A 21,629-nucleotide genomic window follows, 5' to 3' on the forward strand; every position below is an offset into this window, starting at 1 on the left:
CATTACCTATTTCTCAGATGGCGGCTCTGAGAAATATTTTGAGAGTCAAGAATCTTAATCCGTCGAAAATATTTCTTTTTTCGACGGATTTAGATTTTCGACGGTATGCTTGCGCAGAAAGGTGAGTTCCTGTGCCTGTTTTCGTGACTTAAAATATCGTCTGCACTAATTAGTTCGCGTATTCGTGGTCCCACTTGCAAAGCATTAAGATTGCTAGATCGTGAAAATCAGATCACTAAATCAAAAGTTATTCTGAGTGTTCTCCCCCTCTTTTTTTTTTACTTTATGTTTCTGCTACGCTTTTCCGTAATTGTACTTATTTATTTGCTTACAAGCTTACAATAAACCAGGTTTTCGCCCCCTCATACCAGGAAGATCCCGTTTCGCGCATGCGTGTAATTATGATTGAGAGAAAACCGCATTTAATAGGTACTAACTTCTGGGTAGGGTTGGAAATAGTTTTCAAAAAAGAATTGTCATTTTTCATTGTTCATAATATTTTTAAAAAAATCATAAAAAGTAGTCAGTAAATAATTTCAATGATTTCTTAAAATGCTTATTTAATATTATAAATAGTTGAAGAGATCAATACAAAGATACTTATGATTGATGACATAAATTGAAATTACACTTGCTTTGATTCTATTATGGATTTAAATAAAATGAATTCATATTTATGAGACGTACTGCATAAAAAACCATCATCAGAATCTGCAGAATTACTTTTTGTGAAAAAGAACAAAGCGTCAAAACCAGTTTGATGTCCCGTTGAAACTTGGTGTTATTTATGTTGATCTCTTTCCAACTTCTCACTTTTTCGACAATCAAACAGGTTCTTGATGTCTTAACCCACAGCATTTTTTAGTAGTGACTCTTAATAATTCGATAGTGTTTTTGTATCTTCTTTTCTCAAATATTAGTTTGTGAGCCCTAATGCACTTACATTTTTACACACATTTTTAAAAAAGATTTATAACTAATAAATACTAAGGATGCTTAATACACTGTCAGAAATAAAACTGCAATCTTAAAGTTGAATTTCGCGAATTTTGAGAATCATTTCGTCACAATATCAAGTCATTTGTGACGAAACGCGAAACTCTCTAATATACGAGGAAAATATGTATTTCCTCAACTCGAAACCTCATCGCAGTGCATTGTGGGAGATTGTTAACAAGAATGAAGACTAGATATTCTAAATTAAAGTCACGATGAAGCTGTATGGTGGTCAAGGAGTTTGCCTCATACTATGAAGATCCCGGGTTCGAATCCCACTTCGCGCATGCGTGTCATTTATCTCTTTGTTCTATCAGCCTTTCTTGAGTTGTTTGGGTGACATTGACCCACCTATCGATAAAATGATCATTCGAGACTTTTTTTCCTTCTTTTTTTCGGAAAAAATAGAATGACGAAATATTTCTTTAATTTTGACGACATTCGTTTCCTCGAAGAAGTGTCGATAGTTATTTCGACACTTTGACGAAAGCTTCCTTCGAAGCATTTACCAGGAAACGGCTTCGTGACATTTGAGTACTCATTTTTAACTGTGTACCTTTTATAAGGACTATCTGCATTCTATTTATTATTTTAGTTAACTGTCCAGCCGGTACATATAAAGATGATATCAGTGACTCTTGTATGGATTGTCCAGCTTCTACTTACCAGGAGAAGGAAGGATTATTATATTGTTTACCGTGTCCAGTTGGGTACACTACCTACCAGACAAGAAGCAAATCTTTCAGGGATTGCAAAGGTAACCTTTTTCATTCAACTGTAGGTATCTATCTTAAATAGATATACCATTTTTCAGTTTATACATGAGAGTACAGTATTAGGAAATGAATTGAATTGAATGTAAAGTTTAATGCCTCAAGGTGCATGCTGCGCCAAACAAATGGTTTTTAAAACAAATCAAAGGGGCAATATACACCGAAAAGCCATTACATTATGACCACCCTCCATCTGTAACAATAGGCTCGCCCAGGAACAATGTTTTCATGGGGCACATTAGGGCCTATAATCCTCATAGAACAATCCCTACCTATCAGCACCTTGTGGAATCAATGCCACGGCGGGTGCTATCAGTTTTGAGGGCTAAAGGTGGTCCTACATGTTATTAGCCGGGTGGTCATAATCTAATGGCTCTTCGGTGTATGTAGTAGTACAAATTTATTCTATTAAAATACACGAAATTGTTAAAAAAAAAAGTACCTAACATTCAAAACTGAATAAAATCAGATAAAAGTGTTAATACGATACAAAATGTCACAAAATAAATTAAAACGATATGTAGGTTAATAAGATATAAAGTGTATAAAATTAGACAGGAACAGTTTTTGTTACTCATCATCCTGGTGTAGGAAAGTCTGCACCAGGTCAGAAAGACCCCGTTGCCGGAGAACATCTGAAATCTTTTCCTGCTCAATCAGAAGGCTCCTAAACAATGAAGAAGGTACGCATATGTAACGACCGTTCCATTCAAATGTTTGATTCTGTCTTCAAAATTAAACGAATCTAAGTAAAATTACGAAGTGTGCTTTGTACGCCATTTCATACCTCACATTTAAATATTTACTCTCTCAAAATCAATTTAAAAGTTTTTTAACACTGCCTCACAGAAATTTTAACCGAGAAGAGCTTTTTAAGTGTGCAGTGAAAATACGATTGGTAGAAAAATGAATGTCGTCAAATATCCTGTGCTCAATTAAGAAGGGCAATTGTGCTATCCGTAGGTCAATTGCCCTTATTTTAATTGACGAAATGGAAATAAATTTCCTACTTTATTCAGTTTCATACAAAATATAGTTACCGTGAATAACAATCACATAGTCGCTTGGGAAATATTTGTTACCTCCGATTCGATAGTAATTTATTCGTTGGTATCATTATATTTATTCGTTATATTAATGTCTGCTGAGGATAGATCTGCTTAGGAGAAACAACAGTGTTCGGAGTATCGGTTAAATGCAGACCGGGCAATGGCACTTAACCTTAAAAAAACATTGATGTAGGGTACACCGGGCAGTGGTACTGAACTAGACCTAGTATATATTTAGGGCCTTCACCAAAGCGACTATGTCACTGCTAACATTTACCGGTGGAAGTCAACAACCACCCGTTTCTGTCATTCACAATAGCATTATCGTTGCTTGTAAATGATCTAAGTTACTTACGATAAATTATTTTTCTCCGTTAAGCTCCTTGTCCTCCCGGATATTATTCCAAAACCTCATTTGAGCCTTGCTTTCCATGTCCTCTCAACACTTTTCAAGAATCACCAAGAAGTCAAGAGTGCGCCAAATGCCCGCATGGTCTGCAAACATGGAAAGTCGGCTCTAACAGCTCATTGGATTGTACAAGTAAGTGATGTTTATTTTCTTCATTCGATGCGATTTAAATTTATCTAGCTTCTACGTTTGACTTACATTAATAATTACACGAGTTACATTAATCTAGGGCAGTTGTTCGAAAAACTGCATTATCTTTGTAGTTTACAACGACTACAACAACTTTGTTACAAACGTAGTTAACTACAACTACATATTTTTAAATATAGTGGCTATACACAACTTTAGAATTTAGTAACTACTTCAGTACATTAAGGAGACGAACTTGGCGGGAGAACTTAATTTGCACATATGTTTGAAATGGATTTAAGTAAGAAATTGGCTTATATTAAACGTAAGGGAATTATAAATGATTACGAATTATTTATTCATGTTTACACGAGCCAGTTTGTTATTCCAAAATATTTTTTAGTTCGAATTTGTTCCCTTAACCTCCAACTTCTTATGGCTTTAAACAAATACCAGGATCTCAGATTAATCCGTTGCTGTAGTTTATGAAATGATTCTGGGTAATCGAAGAGTTACGATTCCTTACATCAGTTTAGCACTCTACTGAAGTAAAACAACAGTGCAATCACTTTATCTCGCTAAATGTTGTACGATATTTGTTCTGTTCTGGATGCATCTATCTTTAGAACGAATTTACATCCACTTTAAATGCTTTCACGTGAAATAGTTTAACAGTAATAAGCAATCTGCGGTACACTCCCATACATTTCTTTATAAACCTTAATAGCAGCGCTACTATCGCTGCTATATTTTTAACTTGATCACACATAGGATCACTTTTAATTAAGTAACGCTCATAAATTCATGCTTTTTTAATTAATTATACCATTGATAATAGCATAAACTAATGATATAATGATTTTTTTCCCCTTTAGTTTCATGCAAACCGGGATTTTATTCAGATACAGGATTAGAACCTTGCATTCCGTGTGATTTCGGATTTTATCAACCTCACAGTGAACAAAAGAATTGCACAATTTGTCCCAATGGCACTAGCACACGAATGAAAGGCTCTGTAGGGAATTGTGAAGGTAATTTTTTCTCGTTCACGAACCATTTTAATGTATGATTCGAGCTTAATCGTGCTAAATGATAGATGTATTTTATTCCTTGTTAGTTATAAATGTTTGCGAAGAACAGCACCCCTGCGCAAATGGTTCCAAGTGTGTTCCAGTGGGAAATGATTATTCGTGCATCTGCAGTCTGGGATACTTCGGAAGAAATTGTGAAGAGACAAAGTATTATTGCGAAGAGGATCACTGCTTAAATAATGGAAGTTGCAAAGTGGTACCAGGAGGATACGAGTGTTCCTGCCCAGAGGGGTTTTCTGGAAAACAGTGTGAAATTAACATCGATGACTGTCAGCCAGGTAAGATAAAATAGTGTATAAAAACTTTAACTCTTCTTCTTCAACATAAGAAACAAACTAATTATCATACCAATACTCTGTCTGGCTAAAAGTGTCGGAGCACACTGGGATACGAACCCAAAGAGTCCTGATTTATGATGATGATCCTCCTTCTGTATAGATGGAGGAGCTTTCCATCAGTTTTTAACTAGTGAATCAATTAACTTCCGAGCTCCAAGCGTCCAGTTGAAGTTAGTTCTGGTATTGAGGATGGTGGATTTGGCTGGCTACGTAATCTGCGTTCTAATTCGTACCACCGGTGTTCTATGGAATTTAAATCAGAACTTTCAGAAAGCCAGTTCTGTTTTTGAACTCCTATTTCGTCACACCATGGCTGCGCCCGTCTCTGCTTGTGAATGGAGCAGTCAACCAGCCGGATTAAAATGGGCCTTCCCCGAAATATTGTCATGGAAACATGATTGTCTAAAATGCCGACATACATCTCAGAGTTCATATTTTCAACCACACGAACTGAGGGTACCAAACCCAATCAACAGAAATATCCCCTCATCATGATGAAGCAAAAATCTAGACACTTTCAACCAGATAGTGTAAAAAGAATACACGATTTCTTTCTATGTACTAAACTGAAAGTACGAACATAAAAAGATAATTATTAAGCTTTTGAAAAATCCACTGTTTTGTCCACCACGTGAAGCATGAAATTAATAAATATATTTATCGATCAAATATTTAGGAAACATCTAGGAATTAGAAGCAGTGCCAGCGCCATATACTGAACAAGCGTAATCAATACGTGATAGTATAAGTGCCTGATATATCCGTAGTAAGGGGATACCATCTGCACCCCATTGCGTATTTGAAGTGACACGTAACATGTTCATAGTTTTCTCACAACGTTTTCGTAACTGCTTGATATGAGACTCAAATGTCAACTTCTTGTCGAAAATTACTCCCAAAAATTTTTGTTTCCTCAGCAATGGGTATAGCTGTATTATTAATGTGAATGACAGGATTATAATGTAGCCTGTGTAGCCGACAGAAATGCACGCATGAACTTTTACATGGTGAAAGGGTATGACCGTTCTGATCCCAAAAGACAAGGGCTGTCGTGGAGAAATTTACCTTTGAAGATGACTTTTTGGGAAACTAATACGCATTTGCGTTACATGAAGAGGAAAACCACGAAAATCTCCAACTGTTAGCTTGATGCCCAAAGGAGACTAAACTATTATCAGTCTACCACTTACGTCAGCACTGTGGTCGGTGCGAGCAGGGTGTGGAATTCGCATCGACCAGCCATCGCTGGAATTCAAACCCTTGTCACTTCATTGGTAGGCAAGTGCTCTATCCCCTGAGCCACCTCGGATGGCAATAAGCTATTGGCGACGATCTGGGAAACATCCCTGAAGATAATCCCAAGTCATGCCGTCACAATGTTCTGCACAGGGGATAAATTCTCTGCTTTGGTAACCCGATGCCCTACGCTTGAAGTCGAGTAAAGTTGAACGAGGATCAAAACCGCGTACCTTTGGTTCTTACGCAGGCTGATCAAAGTGGTCACCCACCCGTTTACTAAGCGCAGCCAGTGATGCTTGACTTTGGTGTTTTACTGGTAACCGTGTCTAGGAACGTAGTCCATTGAGGGAATACTTATCTATGCCCAAAATATCTTAACAAATGTGTATTCTACACAAAATTAATTGTATTCACGGTTATAAGAAAATCTATGCGAAATTATTAATTCTAAAAGTCCCTCTGACCTGGAATCACTATTTCAATAAATAATTAATATCCAGGTTCCAAAAAAAATTGTAAATTAGAAGTAACATATCCAAAAATCTCTCTTTCAGAGTGAATCGGACCTGCTTCCTTTGAATTCCAAAATCAAACTTAACTTTTCATATTTATTAGTTCTTCAATTGAGATCTGAATAACTAATTTCCGTTTCACTTTGTGTTTAAAGTCTCAGTTCGATTGGTGAGCAATATTTGGAATACCAATGTATCTTGCAAAATAATCTATTCTTATTTCATTTTTTTGGCTTGTTCCCCCATCAGCATGACAGCCTAGTACAGGATGGAGCCAACCCAACTAGCCGTCTATATCTGTCTCGATTAGACACTAGGTTTCTCCATTTATTGATTCCCATGGTTTCCGAGATCTTTTTCTATAGAATCAATCCATATGGAGTCTTTCCCCTTTTCAGTTGCCTGTAAACTTATCAAAAGTCAGCTTCTCAGCTGCGTCACATCATCCCTTCTCTAGATGTGACCCAGCCATTTCATTCTATAGGATTTAATAATTGAAATAATGGTTGGTTGCTTAAATTTTCTGTATAATTCATAATTGTACTAAACCCCTCAATCACTGTTTTCTGAGCTGCGATGGCTCAGGTGATAGAGCGCTCTCCTTCCAATGAGGTGAGCCGGGTTCGAATCCCAGCAATGGCTATCCCAGCGACGATAAGAATTCCGCACCCGGCTTGCACCAACTAAAGTGCTGACGTAAAGTATCCTCAATAGTAGACGGATTATGGGTTATAGTCCCCTTGCCGTTAGGCTAACCGAGGGTGGTTCCTCTTCCTCTCCATGTAACGCAAATGCTGGTCGGTTCCATCAAAAAGTCCTCCACGAAGGCAAAATTTCTCCTAACACTTGATCCAGGAGTTTCCTTGTCTTCTGGATTGGGTTCAAAATGACAAGGCTACGTAGTTGAGCATGAGTAGTTGTAAACCAGAAAGTGGGTCGGCTGTTCAACGACGATCATGAAATAAAATATAAAATCACTGTTTTCTTTAACAGCTCCGAAGGATGGCTCTGAGTATTTTCTTTTTCAAATATGAGTAGTTTATTTTCCTCAGTTTTATTTAAAATCCAGCATTTGCTGCCAATACGTAAATACAGGTTTAGTTAGAGTATTATATAAATTGATTTTAGTTATAATAAAAATGACCTTTTGATTTCAGTTGGTCATAAATTTCTGTTCTGATAATTGTATCCATTGTGCATACCTATTTCAACTGACCTTAAAATGTTCTAAATGACCTTAAGATGTTTTCTCTTTCATTTAAGGTTTGTGCCAGAATGGCGGTGAATGCAAAGACTTGATTAAAGGATACGAATGTATCTGTTCAGCTGGATTTGGGGGATTGAACTGTGAAATAAATATATTTGATTGCGGTTTAGATCCATGTTTAAATGGAGGTACCTGTTTTGACAAACTGGAAGTAAGCATTTTTTTTTTTTTACATAGTCTCTAGCTGATTCTGAGGTTTTTGTTTGTTTCATTTGCTTAACCAGCTCAGGACCAGTGGTCGGAAGAACTACATTATTTTTGCAGTTTACTACAACAATTTTGTTACAAACGTAGTTAACTACAACTACCCCTTTTTTTAATTAAAATCTAGTGACTACTTCACTACTTTGATATTTAATAACTACTTCACTACTTTAAGGAACGGAACTTTGCTGGAGAAATCAATTTACACCCATGTTCAAAATGGTTTTGAATATAAAATTGATTAATATTAAACATGAAATTTGTTTTGATGATTCCTGTTTACACGAGACAATTGTTGTAGAATGATTCCTGTGATTCGTTCAATGATTCTATGAAATTTGTTTTGATGATTCCTGTTTACATGAGACAATTTTTTATTTCAAAAAATTTATTTTTTAATTTGTTCATTTTACATTCAACTTTTTACGTCTTTCTCGACAGCAAATATTTAACTTAAGAAATGCGAAATTATCAAACACTGGCAATTTTTTTATCGTTTAATGCTCTTTTATTTCCTCCACGAAATGAAGTCCATCGAAAATAGGTTCCCTTCCTTTGAAATAACATCCATGTTCCATGAACGTGCATTTGCGTGTAAAAGTGGGATTAATTATCTATTTTTCGTAATGACTAGTTTAAATGCAATTTAAACATGATTCCAGATACGTAATTTCGTTCTGTTAACGCTCAACTACAGCCACGGGGTCATTTTCATTGCATCCATTAACGGACCTGCGAAGATTTGCACCCATCAAATTCGGAAAATGAGTTGCGTTGGAGCCTTGCTTCTTTTCTAAACTAACGTTAAAAGTAGTTGCCAGGAATCGCTACAAACTACTGCACTCTACACTAGAAACTACGAAAAAAAGTAGCGAATATAGTTGTTTCACTACTTGTAGTGCGGATGAGGAAAAACGTAATGATGCGATTCTCCTTTCACGCGGTATCATATATGACACGAGCTTTCCCGACACCAGCGGATCATGATCATCCAAACGTGAATTCGATATGGAACATTTTGTTTCAACCTTAAACGACACTAGACCTACTATGCAATTGAAAAAACAACATATTTTAAAAGGTTTCGAGAAAAACGGTTTGAGAACTCTTTTCGCTCAAAAAAGTTGAAAAGAAATTGAATTTCATATATATTGTATATATATATACACTATCTACCAATAAGTATTTGGACAACTAAGCAAATGACTATATCTGCGGTCCTGAGATACGTCATGCCCTCCTGGTATTGGGATCCTTGGTCCCCATTCATGGTAAGCTCAACGCCGATGCCTATTGCACTATTTTGGATGACAATGTGCTTCCTACGTGGTGGCAGTTTAAGCGGGATGGACCCCTGTTACTTCAGGACGACAATGCCAGCTGTCATGTTGCGAGGGTCACCAAGGCTTGGTATGGTGCCAATGGGGTTAATCGAATGGACTGGCCTGCCCAGAGCCCGAACCTGAACCCCATCGAGAACCTCTGGGACGAGTTGGATCACCGAATTAAGGGGTGTACTACCCTTCCAAAATTAGTGAAGGAACTTACATGTCTTCTCCAAGTCGAGTGGAAGAAGATACCACTAGCCGTCACGCAAGGACTTGTGGAAAGTATGCCCCCGAAGGGTTCACACTGTAATTGCCTCTCGTGGAGGCTGTACCAACTATTGATTATGAATAATGTTTGTTTTTCTTTTCAATCACACGTGTCCAAATACTTATTGGTAGAAAGTGTATAGATGGAAAGAAGCTTATTTATTAATTTTCTTAAATATTTCTTGTTTTGAGTTAGGTGTTTGGTAGATAGTATTTTTTATGTCTTATGTCAATTTTGCAATTTATTTTGTCAATGTCGCGAATCCTAATGTACAATATTCTCAAATACTATAGAAAAAGAAAGAACAAGAAAAAACAATTATGAATAAGTAATAACTTTTTTCTCTATATTTTTCAATCAAAAATAAAATTGAGAGGGAAAGAGTAAACGCCAACAATTTACCTCTGCGTTTTTTAACGTTAAAAGTTCTTAAGAATCGAATTCCAAAAAATGACCCAAGATTTGGAAACGGAAAGAGAGAAAAATACGATTTGCTCATGGGCAAGAATTTATTATTTTCAAATTTTAAAGTAGTTATAAAGTTCATCAACACGTGGTGCTTCTTACTTGAAAAATTATCCACTGCATGATAGTATAGAGTTAAGAGAGCCATCTGTTGACAAACTTCGTAACTAGTGTTTCAAAATTAAATGGTAATAAAAATCTACATTTTTTTCTTAAGAAAAAGCGTACCATATTGAATGTATCTATCTTCTTCTATTCTTCGATTTTTTAAAAATTGTTTGTTGATTATGGGGCTCCCGATTCAAATTTGGGGCACCCGAAAAAATATTCGACCCTATTTTAGAGGTATTTTGGAGTAACATGGTAGAAGGTAGCTGACGTATTTAGCTTTAAGAGAAAATAAAAATTTGAAAACTGGATATCATACATGCCAACCTTTTAGCGGAGGAACACTAAAAATTTCAATTTTTTGAATGGAAAAATGTGTCTAAATTATTTCAGTGTTTCTGTTTCCAATTCACCCAACGCTGAAAAACATTTTTTTCCTTCATGTTTTAGTTAGGTTCACTGAACTATGATTTGTTTTTTTAATTCTTGTGTTTACGAACGTTTGCCTAGGGGTACAAATGCTGCTGTCCTCCCGGTTTTACTGGAGTGCATTGTGAGAAAAAACTGGAACGAAATCTGTGTGACACTGTCCAATGTCTGAATGGAGGTACTTGTGAATCGAATGAAACTGATTTTAATTGCCTTTGCAAAGCGGGATACGAGGGAGTGTTCTGCGAATCTGATGTAGATGAATGTTTGAACCACACTTGCCTCAATGATGGCGTTTGCATCAATGGCATCAATAGTGCATCTTGCCAGTGCTCGATCCTCTTCGCTGGTGATAGATGCGAAAAAGGTGAATTTTTAAATTCATTTTTATTATTCTAGCGTATTTCTGAAAATGTACCGACGACAAAATCTTAGACTAATTCCGTTGAGCACATTATCAACGGTATTTCATGTGATCTGTCGAGCTCGTAATTTCACGTGGACAAAAACTGACGCTTACGAAACACTTTAATAGATACAAATCCTTATCTCCGTTAGATTTCGTCCCACGAGAAGATGGCTTTGTTTAGTGTGGAATTATTCGCGAGATTTTGGATCATTATATACCTTTGATAAGTACTAACTTTTATTTTGATCTAAATTTTATTTTTGATGCTGTTATTAATATTAATTAAGTCATCATTTATCAGTTAAAAATCATCAGTTGAAATTTTGAATGATCATAACGCAATACTAATACTGTATCATAAATATATTTAAAAGCCTGCAGCTAACTTATTTAATTTCGAAAGTTCAAAGCTATCTAGTTCCCTATCAAAACATTCTATATATTCCGAGGGGTTTTATATTAAAATTGTTAATGTAATGTGTAAAATTTAATTAATTATTAAAACGTTTTTTATTTTACAAGCATTAAGTAATGTGATTGAAAAAAAGAAGCATCGTTGCACCTTTTAATTTTTCGCTTCTCATTGAGACGCATCAGTGATGGCTGGTCAGTACGCCTTCGGCTGTCAGCCTATACTGACCATAGTTCTGCCACAAAATATCCCTAATGGTAGAGGAATCATGGATTTATAGGTCCAATTCCTTCAGGCTAACTGTGGAAACTTTTTCTTTTTATAAACAATAAACACATTCATATCGCTCATTTGGTGAAACAATGACGTAACTGCAAAATCAAGTTACATCATTGAGCGATATATAGAACACTTTATTCCCGCTAAAATATCGAAAGAGATGTTAAAAAAATAAAATAAATGAATAAATAATCCGAATTTATCCTTTATTTTGCCATTGGTCGCTGTTTTTCAAAGGAAAAATAATATTTTTTATATCGCTCATTTTGTGAAACAATGACGTAACTTGATTTTGCAATTACGTCATTTTTTCACCAAATGAGCGATATAAAGTCGTGAATAATTAAATCTACATTTAAAATTTCTTTTTAGAACGCTATTTTGTGTATGGATGGTTGACTGAATGTAAGCAATTACAACCCTTCCAAAACCGGAAGAAATTTAGAAAACTTGCGGTGTATCCCTCCGCTTATGCTTATGAGGAGCTGTGTGAACAGGCTTAATATTCTAGGAAGTTGTATTATTGTGATGTGTGTTTAAATTTAGGCGTCATTTAACCATTCCTAAGAGTTTTCTGTCATTTATAAATTCTAACAGGCCGTGAGCCTGAAAAAAATTTAACAAGGTTAATATCACAGAATAAATAAAGATGTAAGGTTAGTCATGTTTTCATTGTCACTTATTTGACTATATTTGCGTAAAATAACACCGTTTGTTAATTTTGTGGGTAGCATCTCAGCAAGCTTGCGGAGTCTTCCGAATTCAATTGCTTTTTGTTTCGTTGAAATTTAGATTGAAAGAACGCGTTATATTGAGGACAGCACTAAAGTATATTACTATTGGATGGTGCATTTTAACAAGCTTAGGCTTAAAAATCTTACGACGAATTGAAACCCTTATCGCCATCTTTACGCGGTCAACCATCCATTTGTCGGCTTTGCTTCCAGAAATTGCCATTCAATTTTGCATCTCTTTCAGCTTTGCCTAAAGAATTTTCATTGAGTTTTATGTCTCCATCCACTGCAAATTATGCAATCGTACAGAATACCAAGAGACTTTATTCGATAACTGTGTCCTTTTTCATGCGGACGAATTATGACGAGGCCATGAAAAGGCCAACACCTCTTTCTTACAGTTACTATGACAAGGAAAAGAACATTTTAATGGACAATGCACTCACGTTTTACGATACACGTGGATTCATCATTTACATCCACGGAGAAGAGCTGCACACTGGAGTGAAGGCTAATCAGTGAGTACTATTCTTATACGATTATAGGGAAGTCTCGATATTCTTCCCCATATTATTGGGAGTACAAATTAGTTCGGTCCGTTTTCAAAAGATGGCTCTGGCTGTTATGAATGTTTCAAAGTGACAGCTGGTTTCAGAGAGGTTAGACATCTGTCAATAATATTCAGTTTATATCGCTTTGAGTTTCATACAAAAAAACCTGTTTTTTAATTTTCTAATACGTCAAATTTTGTGGTAACTAAGCAGCATTTGCGGGAGGTTTTATGTTTCTGCTTTAATTGCAAGAAAAGTGCAGCTGAAGCGCATCGAATGCTTGTAGAAGTTGATGGCTACAATGCTCCAACTGATAAATCATGTAGGGAATGGTTTCGACGTTTCAAGAATGGTGAATGGTGTTGCACACTATGAGCTGCTACAACCTGGCGATTCCATTACGGGAGAACGGTTTAGGCTACAATTGATTCGTTTGAGTCGTGCATTACGAGAAAAATGACCGGAATACNTCATGTAGGGAATGGTTTCGACGTTTCAAGAATGGTGAATGGTGTTGCACACTATGAGCTGCTACAACCTGGCGATTCCATTACGGGAGAACGGTTTAGGCTACAATTGATTCGTACCGGAATACAAGCAAAGACATGACAAAGTTAATCTTCTGCATGATACCGGTCGGCCTGATGTTTCAAAAGTCGTAAACAATAATTTGGAAACTCTCAAGTATGATATTTTACAGCACCCGCTGTATTCGTCGGACATTTTTCCTTCTGATTACTGGTTGTTCCGACGCATGCAGAATGATTTGGCAAATCACCGGTTCACTTCTTTTGCAGAAATCGAAAATAGACTGCTAACTTGGATCGCCTCAAAAGACGAGACATTTTTTCGAGATGGAATTCGAAAATTGCCTGAGAGGTGGGAAAAAGCAGTGGCCAGCAATGGACAATACTGTTCATTCATTTTATTCCAAAATAAATGCATTTTTAACCACAGAAAAACGGACAACTAATTTGTACTCCCAATGTATTAATTTGGGATATAGTTTTTCTGAGAAATTATTAAAGCAATTTTCTAACACTTTCTTTTGTGATGGTACAAATTTTAATACTGTATTTAATTATTTATCAAAATATTTTAATTTTAAAGCATTGATTTTTTTAATATTTATTATAAAGTTCTTGACACATTTTTTTTTTAAATTTTAAATTTCCTAAACAGGTATAAATAGAAACGTTCGGTTTACTGTGTTTGGCTTAGGAAATCGGAGAATTTATTCTTACTGAATTTCAAAAGTAGTCTCAAAGTGTGTCGGTAGACGTCGCTGGTGACGATAAAAGCTAAGAATAGGTTTCCCGAGCATGTTTCCATTCAATTCCATTTAAATTGTCTACACAACTGTCTGTTTAATGTACCGGCACACTGCAAAACATTGTTGCTGCATTGTTTTATAATTTTACTTAAGTTAGAAATACTATCTTTTGATGATCTTTTTCAAATTATCTGCCATTTTTGAGGCGTTTTTTTTTTAATTATATAAATCTTTTGTTTAAATATTTCGGAAGAAAATAGTTCCCAAACAAACTAGAAAAAAAGACGTAGCTCTTATTTTTTCATAGTAACATATCCAAATAAAATATCAAAGAAAAATGTTTACAATATTCGGAACTCTGTTAAGTAACAATTAAAAAATTATTCACTTTTTGATAATGGTATACCTGCAAGTGACGTAGAGTGGGTATTTCGGTCAAATATCAATTCTTTTAAGTGGCTCATTCTATATTCTTTTACAAAGATTTAAATTCTTTCACTGAATATTTCTTACCTAACACAAAGACAGGCACGAAGTAGAACATAGACAAACTAATTATGTATCGAAGTTGCCAGGGATACAAAATAAAAAATATGAACAAATAATAAATCTAAGTTAAGTAGAAGACAGAGAAAAGAAAGAATTATATTTCAACACATTCGATGTGCGATATGTATTTAACTAACTTCACGTTCATTAATTTTCTAACTTATGAGTAGAAATTTTGCTCAAATTCAGCACGCCAATTTACTTGTAAACGATTAGATTTCGCTGGCGTCATAGGTCACATGTGTGGGCATTTGTGATCTTCTTCTTGAAGTACCTAATTGTATCTAATTAGATTACTATAGAGATGAATTATTCTTTAGTGATTTCAACTGGCATCATTACGCATTGACATGGCAGAGGAAGGGTGGAAAGTGGTCATTTTTTGTCGATGGAAAAGTTGCTGCTTCAGGTGACGGCATCGGTACCGAGAATTACATGTGGCCCGGAATGTTTGTATTAGGACAGGAACAAGACAGTTTGGGAGGAACCTTTAGCACACTCGAAGCATTTGTTGGTGACATTACTGAGGTAAGATTCCGTTGATTACTAAGATTTCGGTTAAGGTTATTACGATGGTTGTTGGGCCAGGAGAGCCTGGTCGGTAGGGCGCTGGGTCCATGTCCGAGAGTTCGTGGGTTCGAACCCCTCCGGCCGAAGACTCCAGGTGTAGTAAAGTGACTGATGCACGTTAAATCTGTCGAGTCGCAAAAGTCCTCCATGTTCCCATAACAAATCAATACCTCTGGGGGCACTGGATTGGAGATCGATCGTTCTCTGATTCAAATCAGAATTACGATCTGTAGATGAATGAATGGGTCCGCCCTATAAACGGGTGCGACGTATGGTGTGGCAGAAGTCGCATTCTTGGACATAGATGGCGCCACTGAAAGACAAGAACAATCGCACCCCTCTCTGCCTAAACAGGCATACGTCAAAAAAAACAACAACGAGGGTAGTTTTTGTTTTTTAAAGTTAAGTGCCGTTTTGCTGTGTACACTAATAGGTGACGAGTGCGTTGCAACGAGTGTTTGTGTCGTGTCCCCGGCATTTCTTGGGAACAACTGTGCTCAGTGGCAGCTGTGTAAGTAAACTGTACGGTCAGTTCTGCGTCGTTAAAATGTTCAAATTTAACAAATTGTCCACCACGTACGAGATACGTTCAGTGATGTGTTTTTAGTCTGCAAAAAAAAAATTCTCTGCTGCATACATTTCCTGGTAGATTTGTGAAGTAGCGAAATTCTCTACCATGCTGATAGAGAATTTTGCTACTCTGTGACAATGACTCTCTTCGCAGCTCAGATCCCAGGTTTATTGGACTCTTTTGGCTGGGAAGTTTTGGTACTCCCCTTCCTACAGCCCAGATCTTGCGCTGAGTGATTTTTCGATATTCCAAACATCATTTTGGGGGCAATCACTACAACGATGNAGAAAGAATTATATTTCAACACATTCGATGTGCGATATGTATTTAACTAACTTCACGTTCATTAATTTTCTAACTTATGAGTAGAAATTTTGCTCAAATTCAGCACGCCAATTTACTTGTAAACGATTAGATTTCGCTGGCGTCATAGGTCACATGTGTGGGCATTTGTGATCTTCTTCTTGAAGTACCTAATTGTATCTAATTAGATTACTATAGAGATGAATTATTCTTTAGTGATTTCAACTGGCATCATTACGCATTGACATGGCAGAGGAAGGGTGGAAAGTGGTCATTTTTTGTCGATGGAAAAGTTGCTGCTTCAGGTGACGGCATCGGTACCGAGAATTACATGTGGCCCGGAATGTTTGTATTAGGACAGGAACAAGACAGTTTGGGAGGAACCTTTAGCACACTCGAAGCATTTGTTGGTGACATTACTGAGGTAAGATTCCGTTGATTACTTAGATTTCAAGGTTATTACGAGGGTTGTTGGGCCGGGATAGCCTGGTCGGTAGGAAGCTGGGCCCATGTCCGAGAGTTCGTGGGTTCGAACCCCGCCGGCCGAAGACTCCCCGTGCAGTAAAGTGAGTGATGCACGTTAAGTCTGTCGAGTTGCAAAAGTCCTCCATGTTTCCATAACAAATCAATACCTCCTGGGGTACTGGATTGGAGATCGATCGTTCTCTGATTCAGGTCAAAATTACGATCTGTGGATGAATGAATGGTTGTATGAATGGGTCCGCCCTATAAACGGGTGCGGCGCATGGTGTGGCAGAAGTCGAATTCTTGGCCATAGATGTCGCTACTGGAAAACAAGAACAATTGCACCCCCTCTGCCCAAACAGGCATACGTCAACAACAACAACGAGGTTTTTTTTTTTAAAGTTAAGGGCTGTTTTGCTGTGTACACTAATATGCGACGCATGCGTTGCAACGAGTGCCTGTGTCGTGTCCCCGGCATTCCTTGGGAACAACTGTGCTCAGTTACAGCTGTGTAAGTAACCTGTACGGTCAGTTCTGTGTCTTTAAAATGTTCAAATTTAACAAATCGCCCGCAACGCACGAGATACGGTCAGTGACGCGTTTTTAAAAATACTTCTCTGCTACATACAGTTTCTGGTAGATTTGTGAAGTAACGAAATTCTCTGCCATGCTGACAGGGAATTTCGCTACTCTATGACAATGACTCTCTTCGCAGCTCAGATCCCAGGTTTATTGAACTCTTTTGGCTGAGAAGTTTTGGTACTCCCCTTCCTCCAGCCCAGATCTTGCGCTGAGGGATTTTCATATTTTCCGATATTCCAAACATCATTTTGGTGGCAATCACTACAACGATGATGATGAATACGTGAAAACGGCCGTGACCTGTTGGTTAACGGAGGAGGCGGCAAATTAGTATGAAGAGGGTATTCTAAATCTGGTTGTAAGGTATGATAAGTGTTTAAGCAAGCTTGGTAACTATGCTGGAAAAAAAAGAGAAACGTATGTAGAATCAGAAAATAAATTTGCTTCTTGAAAATTATCTTTCGTTCGGTTTTTTATTTTTAAACGGCTCCTACTTAGAAAAACGATCCTCGTATGATTCCATTTAAGTAATTTTGCAATAAAACATTTTTCAGACAATCAGGGTAACCGGGAACTTTTGAAAAGCGGGAAATTTCCATTTTGCTGAATGAAATTAGACCGAATCAAAAATACGCATGTTATTCGTTAGCTTCGATAAAAAAAAAAAAGATTTTGTTCCTAGTATTTTTCCAATCTGTTAATTTTTTCCACGAATATATTACTGATTCCAGTGCAGTTTAGCCAGTCTGGCAACACCAATTCAACAAATCTGACATACCACTAGAAATGTAAAGCTAACGGTTTTTAAACACTTAGCAACCACTATTCTTTTAACGACAAAGAACTGTCACTGTATTTAGAATATACTCTCTAAGGTAGTACTTACCCGAATAAAATTTTCAATCGAAATTTTCTGCTCAGGAAAGGGTTAACTACTTAATTATTCTAGTCAAGGGGTTGATCCTCAGCGTTAACTTGAAGCCCACTCAGCTGCAGATCTATGGGTTCCAGTTTTTCTGGAAAGTAAAGGCTGCCTGTAAGCAATGCTGACCACATTTCCACAATCAGCAATTGCCACGTTGTGTGCCACCTTCATATTTATGTTTTCTAAATAAAATATGAGAAAATGAATTTTCTTAAGTATGCCGAATAGCCTAGCAGAATAGTGAAAATCTTTGCAAGGTCAAAATGACCTTACGTGACCTCCCATCACTGTACCCCTGCAGATAAAAATTCAGACACCTTTACCGGCGAACCCATTTAATCTATTACAACATATTGTTTAAAATACTCTTAATGTAAACTTGTTTTACAATTTCATTAGAATCTTTTTATCATATTATCTATTGCAACATACTGTTTAAAAAACTATGAATGCTAAATTGTTTCAAATTACCATTATAATTTTTTTTTATCATGTATTGCAGCTCATTGTTAAGAAAAGTATAAATGTGAATATTTTTGAAAATATTGACGAAATCTCTTTATTGTGACATACGATTTAAAAAAAAAAGGAATTTGATTTTTTGTAAAAATAATAATAGATTTACTGTATTTTGAAATCAATTTTAACATATTGTTTAAGAAAGTATTAACGTGTATTTGTTTTAAAATGTCACTAGAATTGCTTTATTAACTACTGATTCTAACATATTTTTTAAAAAAAGTATGCATGAGATTTGTTTAAATAACAATAGATTTTCTGCATCATGTAATCAATTTCAACATATTATTTAAGAAAGTATGAATGTGATATTTTTTTTTCAAATATGAATTGAATTTTTATCATATCATCTACAGCAACACGTTATTTAAAAATATGTATGCGAAGCTGTTTAAAATTTCATTAGAATTTATTTATCGTGTATTACAACATATTGTTAAAGGAAGTATGAATGCGTGTTGTTTTTAAATATCAATAGAATTTTTTTGGCATGCAAAGCTATATTTGAAAAAGTATGAATAAGAATTCGTTTTAAATTTTCGTTAGAATTTCCCTTACCATGCAATCCATTATAACTTATTGCTTAAGAAATTATGAAGTAGAATGTGTTTTAAATTTTCCTTAGAATTACTCTTATCGTATTTTCCATTATTACTTATTGTTTAAGAAATTATTGACAAGAAGTTCCTTTAAATTCTCGTTAGAATTTCTATCGTATTGTTTTAAGATCTCCTCTGGTTTCTGCTTTATGTATTTACGTTATTAATGTAAATGTATGTAATATAGAATGTCTCATACGAGTCTTAAGTCATAGATAAAAATATATTCTCTTATTAATTTTAAGACGTAGGAATTGCTCTGTCACAAAGAGCCATAAAAAGTCAAGATGCCAATTAAAAGATTATTTTCTTAGTTTGGAAACACGTGCGGTTTCTGTTTTTTCTTTAGTATGATTATTCTTTTTATAGATTTCATAATTCACATGAGACATTTTTTTAATGATGGTATAATTACCACTAAACGTCGGAGTGAGTTTTCTATCTTTAGGATATTTAAACTCTTCATACATGATTGTCTCACCTAGTGAAACATTTATATCCACAAACATAATTTTTTCGTGTTTTGTCCTTTCATCTGCTATATTCTTAAGTTTCTTCGATTGGAGGATCCTCTTTTAAAGGATTTTCAAATGGAACTAACCCATTTAATAAATGTGTCGAAGGAAAATTTGTAACTGAGAAAGAGCTAAATTTTCTTCCTTAACAACTACTTTTAATAATTTAGGCCACGTTATTTGAAATTTTCATTAATTTTATTTTTTAAACGCTTGGTTATTGTTTGTCCCAGTCTCTCTAATTTACCATTAGTTTCAGGCCTATGAGTTGTAGTTAAAAGTTGTTTAACTTTATGGTGCTTAAGAATTTTTTTGAAATGAAAAATTTTATAAATAAAAGTCGTATAAGTTTCTGTTGTAATTGAGTTGGAAGCGAAAGCCCATATGTATCGCGTGAAATGATTCATAATTAAGGTCAAAAATTTTTTTGTTGATTTATAATGGTTAAGTCTACCAACACTACTAATTGTAAGTGGATTAAATAGTTTATCTGCAAGAAACATCGATTGTAAAAGCCCAAATACTTTTTGTTGGGGCTTCTTATTCACTTGACATGCGCGACAATGTTTAATAACTTTAGTTATATCAGAAATAATGTTTTGCCAATAATATACAGGAGTTAATAAATTAATTGTTTTTTGAATACCAGGATGCCCAAATTTTTTATGAACAATTTTAACCGTAATGAAAAATGTACTACCATTTTAGTAAGTCCTTTTTTACGAAGGCAATATATATTATTAATTTCGACACATTTTTTCAGTTAAATTGTCACCTATTAATCCTTAATAATTTCACTTAATCGCAAAAGATGTGACATTATTGTTTACATTTAATTTTGAATCTGGTGTTTCTCTCGAAAGCATATCTTCTTTAATATTTGCGCTACCTTTGGTGTATTTTACAACGTAATCATACATTCTTAAATGTAATGTAAATGTAAAGAAAACCTAGTCCTTAAGAATATATCATAAAATGCTGAATAAAACTTAAGAGAAGCCAACTTGTGCCTCGTCTGTGAAATGACTACTATTTTCTTCAAATAAGATCGTAAGATCTTACATGTAATATATATATGTAATGTATATGTCTTCTTTATGCGTTATATAATTTGAAAAGTTATGTTTGAAAGTTTTGATTGGTCAAATTTTTTTCTTTCCATTAGTTTAATGTGTGGGATTATGCGTTGTCCGAAAATGAGATAAAGTCATTGCCGTTAATGTGTGGTTATATTGGAAATTTAATACCCTGGCTTCAAGTTTCTAACAATGTACATGGAAATATTCAAGTTTCAGAAAAAGTAGACCTCTGCTCGAGTAAGCATTGTTTATTTTCCTCACGACCTCATATTGAGGGACATTTCTTTCATAATATTCTGAGAAAGTAAGTATATCTTAAATGAATCAAAGTATTTTTAATTGGTTTTTAGGAGGAAACTACACCGGGGGAAAAACCCTTCATTGTAAAATCTCTTTCACTTATGCAAGTTATTTAAAATTTGAGGTTTAAAAGAAAAGCAACTTATAGTAAATCTAGGGAAAAACAATGGAGTTTCTAATACTGAATATATAAATAAATATGAATAAATAATAAATATAAATAAATAAATAAATATAAATAAATAAATAAATATAAGTAAATAAATAAATATAAATAAATATAAGTAAATAAATAAATATAAATAAATATAAATAAAGAGATAAAATAATTAAATAAATTAATAAACTAAAAAATAAAATAAATAAATAAAATAAATAAATAAATGCTT

The 21,629-nt window shown here is 35.1% G+C and overlaps 1 protein-coding gene across 1 annotated transcript in view; it reads left to right on the top strand.

Annotated features, from left to right (window-relative positions):
- The window catches only part of LOC107446464 (sushi, von Willebrand factor type A, EGF and pentraxin domain-containing protein 1), an 80,543-nt gene that overhangs the window by 43,820 nt on the left and 15,094 nt on the right, over nt 1–21,629 (top strand). The window contains exons 16-24 of the mRNA XM_043053249.2: nt 1,592–1,753; nt 3,198–3,359; nt 4,232–4,387; nt 4,474–4,725; nt 7,800–7,954; nt 10,687–10,972; nt 12,684–12,957; nt 15,133–15,340; nt 21,027–21,177. Coding sequence (XP_042909183.1) covers nt 1,592–1,753; nt 3,198–3,359; nt 4,232–4,387; nt 4,474–4,725; nt 7,800–7,954; nt 10,687–10,972; nt 12,684–12,957; nt 15,133–15,340; nt 21,027–21,177 — 1,806 coding nt within the window. The remainder of the gene's footprint in view (nt 1–1,591; nt 1,754–3,197; nt 3,360–4,231; nt 4,388–4,473; nt 4,726–7,799; nt 7,955–10,686; nt 10,973–12,683; nt 12,958–15,132; nt 15,341–21,026; nt 21,178–21,629) is intronic.

The sequence above is a fragment of the Parasteatoda tepidariorum genome, chromosome 3 (assembly GCF_043381705.1).
Source record: "Parasteatoda tepidariorum isolate YZ-2023 chromosome 3, CAS_Ptep_4.0, whole genome shotgun sequence".
NCBI classification, from domain to species: Eukaryota; Metazoa; Arthropoda; class Arachnida; order Araneae; family Theridiidae; genus Parasteatoda; species Parasteatoda tepidariorum.